The 13,642-nt window shown below is 44.0% G+C and overlaps 1 protein-coding gene across 1 annotated transcript in view; it reads right to left on the bottom strand.

Moving 5' to 3' along the window:
* CDC123 (cell division cycle 123) overlaps nt 1-13,642 on the bottom strand; it is a 71,564-nt gene that overhangs the window by 13,056 nt on the left and 44,866 nt on the right. The window contains exons 7-9 of the mRNA XM_019509559.1: nt 12,979-13,027; nt 10,627-10,702; nt 5,948-6,070 (exon numbers count right to left, since the gene is read on the bottom strand). Of these exons, the coding sequence (XP_019365104.1) occupies nt 5,948-6,070; nt 10,627-10,702; nt 12,979-13,027 (248 nt within the window). The remainder of the gene's footprint in view (nt 1-5,947; nt 6,071-10,626; nt 10,703-12,978; nt 13,028-13,642) is intronic.

The following is a 13,642-nucleotide window of genomic DNA, read 5'->3' on the forward strand; positions in this document are numbered from 1 at the left end:
GTTCCTTCTCTGGAGGTGTCAGATGGCAGGTACGGAGGCAAAAAAAACTTCCTCGTTGTTCTGCAGTGAAGCTTAAAATCCAAAATCGGCTGAAATTCGTCATCTTCCATGTTTCAGGGGTACCTTTTATTTTATTTTACCTTTATGTCTCAGACCAACATGGCTACTAAGTACACCCCTGAAACATGGAAGATGACGAATTTCAGCCGATTTCGGATTTTAAACTTCACTGCAGAACAACAAGGAAGTTTTTTGCCTCCGTGCCTGCCGTCTGACACCTCCAGGGAAGGAATTCTACCTGATCAACACATCAAAGAGCTACTCAACACAGCTCACAGAGACACTCTCATGGACCCAGAGGGACAGACTTCCGTCTTCAGCTCCCTCCGTGCAAAAATGAAGTTTATTTCCTACCTATGGGGACTTTTCACCACCTTGTACCATCTACACTTTTCCCAGAGCCTGATGAAGGGACTTTGATCCTGAAAGCCTGCAGAAACGGACAATTTTCTTGCCATTTTCTAGTTGATCTAATAAAAGGTATTGTTTTGGAACCAAGAGTTCTAGTTTTTTGTATGTCTTTTTGTCTCAGACCAACATGGCTACCAAGTACACCCCTTGAATTTTTAATGCATTTTTGTTCCAATCCAAAATATTTCATCAGCTCTAAGCAGAGAAAAGCTTTCATCTTCTGTGTCATGACTGCTTGATTGGCAGTAATCTCAAGGGGCTATGTTGTACACGGATTTAATAAAAGACAGTCCCTTCGTCCAAAGAGATTACAATTTCAGCACACAATGAAATAGAACAAGAAGTAAAAACGAGCAGCAGGGGCAGGGGCATGTGGAGTGGCTGAGGACCAATACTGCAACTACTGTGTTTAGTACAATGTGCAACAGTTGCAGCACATCCACTGACTAGCAAGGTCTGTCCCATGTTCAGAGATGTCAACAAGGTTGGTTATCTTATGACATTTCTTTGTTTTGCCTTTCAGTGCATCTTTTTTTCCATAGTTTTAACAATGCCCAATACCAAACACCCCTCCCCCACAACTTCATGGTGCATTATCTTCTTATGCAGGATCACACACAAACAAAGGCCCTCTCTACAGGCTGACGTTGTACCGACTTGACTGCTTTCCACTTGATTTAGGGAAACCCAAGCAGGCCCCGACACAGTCACTTTTATTTCAATGTAGGAGTGCTCAGTTTCAATTCAATGTAAGCCTTTTCTCAATGAACTGTAGTTAAACTAAGTGTTCACACAACCTTTAGCACCAGTTTTGCTAAATCAGTTTAAACATCACCCCTGAAGTTAAACATCTGCAACCTGCTCAGGTAAATGAGCCTCCATACCAGTGATCCACCTGTACAGGAAAGCACAGTAATATTAGGCTTCTTCTACCATCACATGTGCTTATTTGAGCTTACTGATTAATAGGAACAGGAAGTACAAACACTTGCATTTAATCAGCATAAAAACATACTGCAAAATGTCTCATCTGTCAGGCCCAAGTCAGTAGTAAATATAAGTCACTGAAATCTAATAGCTGCCTGGTGGTGCTAGCCCAATTTTTGGTGGATGAGAATTCATACTGTAATTAGTATTAATTGCCATATTGGCTGGCTGGTGATCTTAGTACAACACAAAAAATGAACACGCAGGAAGACTTCATTATCCCTCTCCTTCAGCTTCACCCCTATCCTGATGGGATTTCAGCTGGGGGAAAAAAAAAAGGTTTTCTATTGTGCATGCTGATCCATATGTTCTGTTGTTAAACGGGAGGCCAGCTATGCTGTTATCAAAACGGTATCTTTCATAAGGATGATGAAAAACGACGATATAAACGTCTACTGTATTCCTCCTCACACTCGGTATTTAGAAGGTTGCAAAGTTTTTCTTAAAACATGTTAGTTTGCAGCACTCCAGCTGCACTTACTCAACACTCCCATCTGGAGAGGCTACCAATCCAAGAGGAAAAGGCTGAGTGGCAATCAGCTCACAGTGTAGCAATAAAGCACAGACAGCTTGCCAGAGAAACAAGACCACTGCCACTTAAAGAATGGAACAGAATGAAAAGAATTTGATTATTTGAGCAACAACTATCAACTTCCTGCAAACCACTGGATATGCTGTCAAGAGATATGCAGGGAAAAAAAAATCAAAACCAATGGACATAAATGAAAAAAGCCCCAAAAAACTAATTGCTGTGTAGTGTTTCCCTGCAGTCACTTGCCCTGGAGAAAAAAAGCTCAGTGCTTATTAGTGCCCAAGACTACAGATGCACAAGTCTTCATCACAGAAGGTAACCTGAAGCTAGGAGGTGCACCGATACATTGGTCCATATCGTATCGGCACCAATAAAAGGAAAATTGAGATTATCAGCAATTGGCTCTTTTTTTTTGGCTGATGTGGCCGATGATGTTGCTGAGAAATGCTGCATGTGCATGCACAACTGCAGCATGCATGCGGCCAGCCCAGGAGCTTGGAAAGCAGCGTCCAGCTGGTAAGTCTGTTGGGAGGGAAGAGTGGGGTAGAGGGGGGTGTGTGTGTATGTGTGGGGGGGGGGCAGATTGAGGCCCCTGCGGTGAGGGAGGGAGTGGGGCTGAGAAAGGTACTGCCCAGCCGAGGTGGCAGGGGGGAAGGGGAAGAGTGGGATGCAACACAGATCTGCGAGCAGCTTGTCTGGGGAGAGGGGCACAGTGGGCTCCCGCTGCTGTGCACCCCCCCCACAGGAGGTATGGGGGGCATATGCCCCTGGATCCGTGCATGGAGTGAGGGTGGACTGCCACTGCAGGCTGGGGCCGGGGGCAGTGCTGGGCTCTTCCCAGCAGAGGAGCTGGGCCAGGCTGCACTTGGAGAGGGCAGTGGCAGTGCTGAGAGGGGGGCTAGAGCAAATTCTGGAGTGGCTATAGCCCGCTCCGTAGCCCTCCCGCCTCAAGCCACCACCTGCCTGAGCACAGCCCCAGCCCATCCCCACCCACTGGGAAAAGCCCAGTGCCACCCCCAGCGGGTTGCCCACCCTTGCCCCATACACAGATCCAGAGGCGGGGGGGCACATGTCCCCCATGCCTCCCCCAGGAGTGCGCACAGCAGCAGGAGCTGCCCTCCCTTCCCTGTGCCCCCTGAATGACTCTATCCTGTGCTCTGTCCTAGCTGTGCAGCACCTGCCCCCGCCCCACTTCCTCCCTCACTGTGCCTGTGCGGGGGAGTCTTGATCTGCACACTGCCCCCCCACATCCCTTTCCTCTCCGTCTCGCTCCTTCCCCCCAACAGACTTACCAGCCAGACACTGCTCTCCAAGCTGCAGCACTGCATTTTGGCAGTTAATCAGCCGATATGGCTTGTTAATAATTGGCCATTGGCATCGGCCCAGAAAATCTTTATTGGTGCACCCCTACTTGCAGCCTTCTTTTCCCAAAAGGCAACTCAGAAAGCAGAGCTCCATCTACTCTGTATGAGGGAAAAGACCTGTGAAAACTTCACAGCAACAGCCAGGGAAACTCTCAGTTTCTGAGACATCACCCAAGAAGCCTGACTGTAGGCACCTTTTCTAAAAATATCAGTCTGAATTCTTAACAAGCAACTGATTACATACCAGCTACAATTATGTTAGTAGTTAAGTACAGGGCTTTTATTTAAACAATAAAAAATAAAAGCCCTGTACTCAAAGCCCAATCCTCAAACTAATGCATTGTTCTCAGGTCAAAAGCATTCCAGAGTTAAACTCTTTTATGAAGTATGTTGCAGACCCAGATTGTTAATGTTTAAGTAAAAGCAGGGGTGGGCATGTACTGTGCTTTAGAAAGTCAGAGAGGAAAGATCTATTTGATCATTAAATTGATACAGCAAACCAGTTAAGCGTGCATATAACTTTATGAATGTTACAATAAATCCCACTGAAATGAACACTACAAACATGAATAACCCCACTAATTTCAGCTCACAAGATTAAAAAGTTCTATTGGATGGGAGCTTCAATCTACATCCTGAGCTGTGTAAACTATCTGGAATTGGGAATTTTACCAAATCTTGATCATTTGCTGCTCAGAGACACTATCCCAGGCCCCTGATAGATGGGTCGTTTAAAGCCATGATGGGATATGATCACCGATCCCAAAAATCATGCACCTTGCCATGCCACATGTAATTTTGAGACTGGGGATCAGATCCCAATCATGCCCTACTTGCCAATATTCCTGGGCTCCCCTGCACTGACAAGTTGAAAGGCAGGTGCCTGACAATCAGCTGAATGTCAGCCCAGTTGGGGACCAAAGCAAGGTCTGGAACCAGCCCCAAACTGTCAGACTGACAAGCAGTTGTTGGCTGGGTCCAGTGACTGCACCAGGGTATGGAACTGGCCTTGGTGCAGTTGTGGACCCAGCCAGGTAGAGTTGCTCAGCGCAGGGTTTAAAGTCCCCAGTGGAGGAAGCCAAGACTTCCACTGTTGGGACCTCTGTTCCCTATGCTGGGCAGTCTGGTCAGAGCTGCCTGGCACAGGGTTTAAAGTCCTGGCGCTGGGGGAACAGAGGCATCCTCCCACTGGGACTTTAAGGCCCATACAGAGCAGTTCTGGCCAGGCAGCCTAGGGCTGCTCTGTGTAGCACTTAAAGCCCTGGCAGGGCAAGATAAAGGCTTCCCCCACTGGGAGCCTCAGTTACCTGCACTGGGCAGTCCAGCCAGGCAGGGGAAGCTCTTCCCCAACACAGCCTCCCACAGGGCTGAAAAATCAGCCAATTCTTGGCCCAAGCCATGTGTTCAATTTAAGGCACCACACAAATGAGCTATAAAAATGTTCAATGTATTTATGGCTCATTCCCCATTTTATAGCACTTTAAATGGGGTGCACATGTAGCACCCTTCCTGTTTATGCCATTATTAACATGTTAATCATGGCCTAATATAACGGTTGGGGGGGGGGGGGTGGTCCCCGACAGCCTACTAAATAACTGTAGCAAGAGACTGTTTCCAGCATGGAATTTGTACTAGGTTTTCTGCTTTGTTTAAAACAACAAACATGCACATGATGCCCCTCAAATTTACTTCTACTACTTCAGTAGTGGATTCTCTAAAAAAATAAAAGTACATGCCCCTTATGAACAGAAGTCTGAGCAGCTACAATTTTGGGTATCAAATTTTTTTAATAGACTTATATAATATCGTGGAAATGGTCTTCCAGTGTTGGTCTGCGGAAAAATAGAATAATGTTCCTTTTCTTATTCCTGGGTATTCTTTCACATATATTTTCCACCAAAGTCCACTCACTAATGTTTCCTTACATTTAAAAATAAATGAAATACCTAAAACTACTACTAATAAAAATAAAGCAAAAAAGCATTTAAACTCTTTTTGAAGGGATCATTCAAATCAACACTTTTTCCTGAAAGAATCCAGACTACTCTCTTTAGTTTTTATCGTTACCAACTTTCTACCACGGAAGATACTGCACTGTTCTGTAAGTTTATGCCATAGACTGCTGGCATTTTTAATGATACAAAACTTTTAAATCAGTAAAACAGATACCACAGAACCAGTAAGTAGCACAGGCATACAGCCAGAGGGAACAAGAACATTACCTGAATGTAAAGTTAGTACATTGGCAATGTTAATTGCTACCTAGAAATACTGGTCTTTCATTGCTCCACGTAACATAACGGGATTTCAGAATTTACTGTAGGAAATGATGCTGGTCTGGCAAAGGACAAGACAAGATAATTTAACAGGTCTCATTACTATGCATCTGGTCCTGAAAGTCTTTCTGAGCTTAAAATCTGCCTCTGGAGATAACAGGAGTTGCATTTAAAAAACCCATACTTGAAGGATCAGTTTTTCAGACTCTAGTTTAAAATTAAATCTCTGAGCATCTAGCAATCCACTTAGTACTTCTATTAAATATTATCCTTACCCACCATCCTCTTTTTCCCATTCAGAACTTAGAGGTACTCACAATCTTCATCCAAGAATTTATACTGTATGTGTTTCTGAAAGAACTCCTCTATGGATCTGCTGATCTCTTCATGTTGTTTAGAGATATGTTCATAGTACTGAGTGTAGTCTCTCTGGGAGATACCTGTCAGAAATTTAAATTAAATTAATTACCCATACACATTTTACATCCATATTTTAGAGTTGTGCAGGTATGCAAAGAAATTGGATGAATAGAACCCAGTTATCAGAAAGATGCACACTGTAGTCTATTACATTAAAGATCATAATATTTGAACTGTAGCAATAGCAACTGTAGGCAATTGTCTTTACTCTGGTATTTCAGGCACCCTCAGTATATTAACAATTTTCTTTCCATTAATTCTGCCCTCCATCTGGTGAATGGTGTTCATTACCCACACATGTGGGCATGCTTTCAGACATTTGCCACTTCCACAGTGGATCTTAGTAAAGTTTCTTCAATTTCCTAGGTGTTTAGTAACCATTAAGACCACAAGTGGCAGACTTTCAAGTCCCAAAAGGCTGGACAGAACACTCCTTTGAACCCAACGCCACAATCCTGAACCGGTGCTAAGGAGTCACTGACGGATGTTCCCAAGAGAAAGGCCAAACACGGCTCTTTACTTCTATCAGTACACCTAGCTTCTGGAGCAGTCCTCAACACTGCTGCTCATGATGAAATGTGGTTCCCCGAGTTCGCATGTCTGAAAGGTCGGAAAAGGGTGGGGCAACCAAGTCCCATGTAAAACAAATATAAAGTGCCTTTCTATAGGCAGAGCATATTGTACAGAGGAGAAAATACTTTGCAATTTTCTTTTCTTAACAAACAATGAGAGGCACATTTATCAAGCTTTCAAAATCAGAAAGGAAGCAGCTTGAGCTAAACTAGCAAGATATTCAGGAAAACCACCACTAAACCAAGACGACTGAAACCTTTGGTATTATGTAACCCTTACACTGCATTACTGATTTAAGCCTTGGGACATCCATTCAGCTGAGGTCAATACCTTTAGCAAGTGGTCAGTTTTTCAGGGTTACCAGGAATGTTAAGGAGGAGATGCCAGCTATTTGGCCACACTATACAATTAGTGCACTCTGGATGTGGAAGGGAGCTGGGGTTCTTTGAAAAAGCTACTTTCTACCTGTTTACTCTGCCAAAAAAAAAACTCTCCCCCATGCTCCCGACTTGATGTAGTGCTGGGCACCCTGCAGTGGGGAGGGAGGTGAGATGCATCGGAAATGATGAATGGGAGCAACTAGGATCTGTGGAGTGTGAGGGACAGAATTTAGGCCAGCATGTCCACAGAGAAGGCAGAGCCCAGGAGGTAAGTAAGGCAGACCCCAAGAGGTAAGTTCTGACTTGGTTAAGAGGGGCAGGTGTTTGATAAAAGGTGTGTGAGGAAGCACTTTCTTTCTACAGTACTCCAAGTGTTAAATCCTGCAGTTTTTTAACATAGATCTGACAATCTCTCTCATAAAAAAGCAACTTGTTCCCCTAAAATGCAACTCAAGGCTTTCTCCAATTCACTCCAGCACGGTCTTTTGTTCCCCATGCCTCACAAATCACTCTGGCCTGAATCAGATGATTACAAATGCATGTATTTTGTCTGTCTGAAAGACATTAATTTAAGTTGATAGCAATAGAATGACTCAAATTGGATACACTTAACATGCATCTTAAGTGACAGATGCTTTGACACTGAATACATAGATGTGAGCAACTGTAAAATCCTGCTGCACATATGACAAATCAACACATTCTCCATCACTAGAATGCAAGTAACTTGTGCTACTAGTGACAAGAAAAATCCCATAAGGAAGACCTATGGGTTGTATCTGTGTTATCTTAGTTACATGAATGATGTCAGAGCTCATCTCTTACTGTAAGTCCACACTGTCTAATTCTGAGGCATGGTCTTAAATGGTACATGCAAAAATGGATAACTCCATTTCTAAGTATTAACAGCTGTTGCAAAGCTGACTGCAGGTCCAAACCATATCAATAGAGGACGGCAGCTCTGGGGATGTAGCTGTCCAACTGGAAAAGTGCACTCTTGCAACACATGCTGTGTGTCACCTCCAGGCATGGCCGTCAGGCCTCACCATTTGAGGAAAGTGGGAACCACAGGGAAGTAGGCCTGGAAGGAAACTGCGGTCATCTGGTCCAGCCCCTTGTTCAAAGCAGGCTCACCCCTGACTAAACCATCCCAGCCAAGTGTCTGTCCAACCTGCTCTTGAACATTTTCAAGTATGGAGATTTCACAGCTTCTCAAGGTAGCCTGTTCCAGTGCTCGCCTATCCTTCTAGTAAGAAAGGTCCTCCTAATCTTCAACTTAAAATTTCCTCTGCTGCAGCATAAGGCCGTTGCTCCTAGTCCAGGCGTGGGAAATTATTTTGGGCGGAGGGCTGCTTACCCAGTTTTAGCAGGCTGTCAAGGGCTGCATGGGTAGCCCTGCCCCTTGACAGGTGCCCCAGCCCCTGGTCACTATCTTGGGACCAATGTCCCAATGTCTTGGGACCAACGTCCCAGGGCCAGCACCGGTGGGGCCCAGAGCGGGGCACAGGCTGGCAGGGGTCTGTGCAGCTGAGCTGGGCTGCACCAGCAGAGAGGGGGGAGCTGGCCCGGCTCCACGGAGTCCCTGCCAGCTGGGACCCCACGCTCCTGGTACCCTGCTCTGAGCCCCACCGGCACTGGCCCCGGGACACCGGTGCAGGCCCTGTGCTCCTACTGGCTCCCCGCCAGCTTACAACCAGTGCCCCCCAGCCCCGCGGTACAGGTGGGGGGCAGCACACAGCCCCGACCCCCTGCTCACCAGCAGGGAAGAAGCTGGTGCTGAGGGTGGGGAAAAGTGGCCCCTCCCTGCCCCATGCCTGGCACCCCGCACTGCCTGGGGCTGCCCATGCCCACTTACCTGAGCTTTCCCACCGGGGCAGCCATGTGCTCCCAGCCCAGAAACCCTGGCTGGGTCTTCCAGCTGGGGGTCAGGGCTGGGCAGGCCCTGCTGTTGTTGGAGCCCGCCAGGCTTCCCCTGGGTCCTACTGCATTTGGTTCCTGTCATTTTTGACAGGAACCAAGGGCAGAGAACTATTAAATTTTCTATATTTTTTTTAGGGGCCCCATGAGCCAGATAGAAAGGTCTTGCAGGCTGGATCCAGCCCACGGGCTGTATTTTGCCCACCCCTGCCTTTGGGCTTTTCTCTGTGGCTGTAGGGGATAAGGACTTTCTCATCAACTCTATAAATCACCCTTCAGGTCTCTGAAGACTTATCAAATCCCCCCCAAGTCTTCTCTTCTCCAGACTGAATAACCCTAGGTCTTTCAGTCTTTCCTCATAAGTTTCACTTACCAGGACCTTAATCAAATTTTGTGAGGTCACGTGAGGACCCACCAGTGCTGAAGAGAATTGCTTCCCTTGATTTGCAAGCAACTGTCTTGATATAATCCAGTGTCTTTTTTTTGCAACAAGAACACATTGGTGGATTATATTTAGCTAACAGTCCACTGCAATTGCCAGGTCCTTCTCTGCAGTACTGCAGCCTAACTAGTCATTCCCCAGTTTGTATCCGTGTATGCAATTATTCCATTCCCAAGTGCAGGACTGAGCTTGTCCTTGCTGAACCTGATCTGATTAACTGGAAAAGTGGTCCGCAGTCAATCCAGGTCATTTTGGATCCTAGCCCTGCCCTCCAGAAGGTCTACAATGCCACCCAACTTGGTGTCATCAGCAAACTTGCCAAATGTGAACTCAATCCCATGAACAAAATTGTTAATGAAAATGTTGACCAATACTGGACTTAGGACCAACACCTGAGGAACCCATCTTGATACCTCCTCCTAATTAGACATTGAGCCATTGATGATGACTGGTTGTTGACTGTGATGATGCAAATTTTGAATTATTTTCAGAAAAATCAACTGAAAAAAAAAAAAAATCAGCCAAAATGCACATTGACAGATTTCTTATTTTTATGCAATAAACCCATGATAAAGGACTTTGCCACTGATGTACATTGTGGTCACTTGGAACTTGTTCCTATGGGTTTTTCACTTGTTGCCTCTCCCATCATTATTCCCTTTGCCCTCTGCTCTCCCCATCCCTTTCTACCTTTTTATTCACATCACTCTCTCCATTTTATAAATGGGTTTGTTCATGTCCTTTCACAGCATCTGGTTAAGTGAGCTCTAGCTCATGAAAGATTGTGCACTCTCTCTCTCTAATTTAGTTAGTCTATAAGGGGCAAAGTTGACCCACCTTCCACTTGGAACTTCCCAGCCCAAAAATGGACAAACTTGGCTCTCTGTGCACTGACAAGACAGATCCCCATCTACTGTGTATGACATGGAAATGTTTCTTCCCTTACACACTACTGTGTTTTACAACAACAGGGGTGGCCAACCTCTGGCATGGGTGCCATAAGTGGCACGGCAGCCTCTGTGTGGCAGGTCCCGACAATGGAGAGGATTGACAGCACAGTGACAGACAGGGCACAGAGCAGAAAGCATAACATCAGAGCAGACAGGGAGTACCAGACAGGAAGCAGAAAGTGGGGCAAGTAGGGTAAAGGGATCCAAGTGATACTCGGGGCTAATTTGTGGCATGCCTGCCAAAAACGTTGCTCCTGGCTGCTTTACAGTAATTAAAAGGGAATAAGAATAAACCTTAAATGAAAAAAGCATACCTATAAGCTTGTTCTCCTTGACAAAGCATCTGAATTCTGCACCAGGAATTAATTCACACCATTTTCGAAGGACAAGCTATAGAAAGAAGAAAATAAAAGACATATCCAAGTATGGCTTAAAGAGGAGTTAACTGGCAACTTTTGTCAAAAGAAACATTGTGACACTATGACTGTATTTGCTGTAACTGAGAAAAATAATCTTGTGGGAAATTCTTTATACAGGAAACCAAAAAATCCATAGTTATAGTCTATGTAATTACCTTGGCGGAAATATTTCAAAGAAGTTTGGCTTATCTTGTTACCTATTTATGTGTAAAGCTATCACATAAAAGCAAAATTGCATTTGATAACTAGACTATAATTTTTCCTATTTGTGCTCTCTGCATCCCACTAAAATGGCTTAGAATTCACATATGAAAAGCAATAAAAATAATTTTAAAAAGGAGCTTCATTTCAGTCACACACCTGGAACATTATTAGAGGAATATATATTACTGCAGCACAGACTCTATTGTGATTGAAGAGAGTTTGAAATACTGCAGTAAACATGCTGTAAAGACTCTCCTATTAATTCAAACACAAGACACTGATATCAATTTCATAAGACCCAGCCAGTCACTATTGTTTAAGGCAGTGATTCTCAACCAGTATGCCACAGCACCCTGAGGTACCTTGGGACTCTTTTTTCCCCCAAGGGAGTTTTTCAACTGCAATTTTAGCCATGTTAGGTGTCCACACATGATTCTCAAGAGAAACCTGAAGTTTTCAGATAGAAAGCCGTAGCGTTAAGAACTATTCTGCCCTATCGAGGTCTTCAGGAGTTCTTTGTAACAGAGGAATTGCTCTATTATTTTTGAGGGGTGCCCTGAACCTAAAGAGGGGTAACCTTGAGTCTAGAGAGGTTGAGAACTATTGGCTTAAAGGCAACATTAATTCCCTGGGTGCATGAATATTTGAATGAAAAAATCTTTCCTCTCCTTCCCTCATTCTAACATTCCCATCTATTTTTTTTCCAGGCAAGATTCATTCACATGAAACACCAATTCTTCTTGGATTGGGAAGAATACATTTTCTCCATTGACCTGTATCGGAGTAGCTAGTAACAAAGCATTCTGTAACGTATCACAGCCAGGTCAGATTTCCTATACAACCTTCTAACACGGACAGGATTTCTGATCCAGAATTTCAAACCTATGCTTTAGTTGGGGGAAGGAGGAAGGAAACTGAGTTTTTTCCATTGTAATTGTATATTCAAACAGTATTAGCACAGAACAACAAAATCATCAAGGAATTCGGCAGGAAGATCACCCTCATCCAAAAGCATTCACTAAATACTTAACGGGTTGAATTAAATTTAAACAAACTAATCCTTCCCTCCATTACATGCCAAAGCAACCTCCTGTGATACCTTCTGAACGTAAAAACCATCGCAAATGCCTCAACATAGGGGTTTGTAATGGAAGTTAACATTATGGTCAAGTGAGAAGATTGTCCTGAGGTTAAAACACCTTGGGAGTCAGAAGATCTGGATCCTATCCTTGGTTACTCCATGAACTCCGTGTCTGGAGGACAAGTGCTCACTCAACTTTGGGTTCCTCAATTTCTAGGTTGCTCAAGCTCTTGGAACCCAGTTGTTATAGTCAGGTCGTACATGGCTCTCATCAGGCAACCAAAAGTGAGACTCCTACTTTTAATGGAAACTTGAAAATTTGGGCCTCCCAGTGACCCAGTTCCTAACATTTCTAAAGCACTCTGGGATTGCTTAAGGTTTATTTAATTCACATTTGTATTTTGAGACTACAGGTGCTGTATTTAAATGCAAAATTACTGCGCGTACCATGACAAAGTAATAGTGTAACAAAGTAATTAACAAAGATATACAAACATAAAAAGGGGGTACTAATGCACACTATGTCCGAAGCGATTAGCCACATTAGTTGAAGTCAGGCAAAAGGTAGGGCAGGGTGGCATATTAGAAACTCACCGGTCCAAAGGCTCTGAAGTCAGTTGCTGCCTATAAAAACTCATGCCACTCTGAACCAGTTAGTCGCTAATGGTCTTTAGTATATATATTAATATATATTAGTCTCTAATATATAACTCTCAACCATTAAAATGTTATTCCTTTCCCATCACCACCCCACACATTGTGGGAAAACTGTGGAGAAGCTTGCAGTAATATCGCCTGCCCTGCATCTGGAACATTAAAACCAACACAGCACAGCACACTCACTATTCATTCACTCTCTAGAGCTGTTAGTCTGGCATTTTTATGAGTAAATGTTTTATTCGTATCCTCCCAAGCAAAAGGGACAATCTTTCCAAGGATAATGTAGTCAAGAGGAGTCTTACCTCATAGTCCAAGGAAGGATCAGGGGAATCATCAGTACAGTGAATAAATCTGGAAAAACAGATCACAACCATCAAAGTCTATTTTATATAACAATAAAATCTTTGACTGAAATAACAAACCGGAGCCACAAATTATGGAGGCACCATTAAGAGAGACATTTTAAAGTAAAAACCAAATATATAATAAAAGTGACAACACTAAGCACCTCTTTTATGATACTGTTCAGTAATTTCTTAGATGACCAAAAATAAATCGCTCATCACCTCCTTCCTTGTGAACAATGAAAAGCTTTGCATGGGAATCAAAAGGAGGTTAACATAAAGACAGGAGAGAGAAAAAGAAATGCATTCCCAAAAGAGAAAGCACCAAACTTGAATATAAAAATTAATCACTGTAAGAACAACTTATATCTACCAGAAAAAGTTTTCTACAATAAAGCAAAAATTCTCCAAGAAGTTTTATTGGTTAACAAGCAACAGTTCTCTCCAATTTCAAGCCACAGGATGAAGAGCTCTGAAGATAAGGAGACGATCCTCCAAGCCCAGAGGAAGGTAATCCCCAGGAGGGTCAAAGGGGGCAGGAGAGCATATAAGCCTCCATGGCTCACTAAAAACATCCGGGAATGTCTCCTTGCCAAAAAGGAGGCTTACTCCCAATGGAAAG

The sequence above is a fragment of the Gavialis gangeticus genome, unplaced genomic scaffold, assembly GCF_001723915.1.
Source record: "Gavialis gangeticus isolate Ggan-Ray unplaced genomic scaffold, GavGan_comp1, whole genome shotgun sequence".
Taxonomy (NCBI): Eukaryota; Metazoa; Chordata; order Crocodylia; family Gavialidae; genus Gavialis; species Gavialis gangeticus.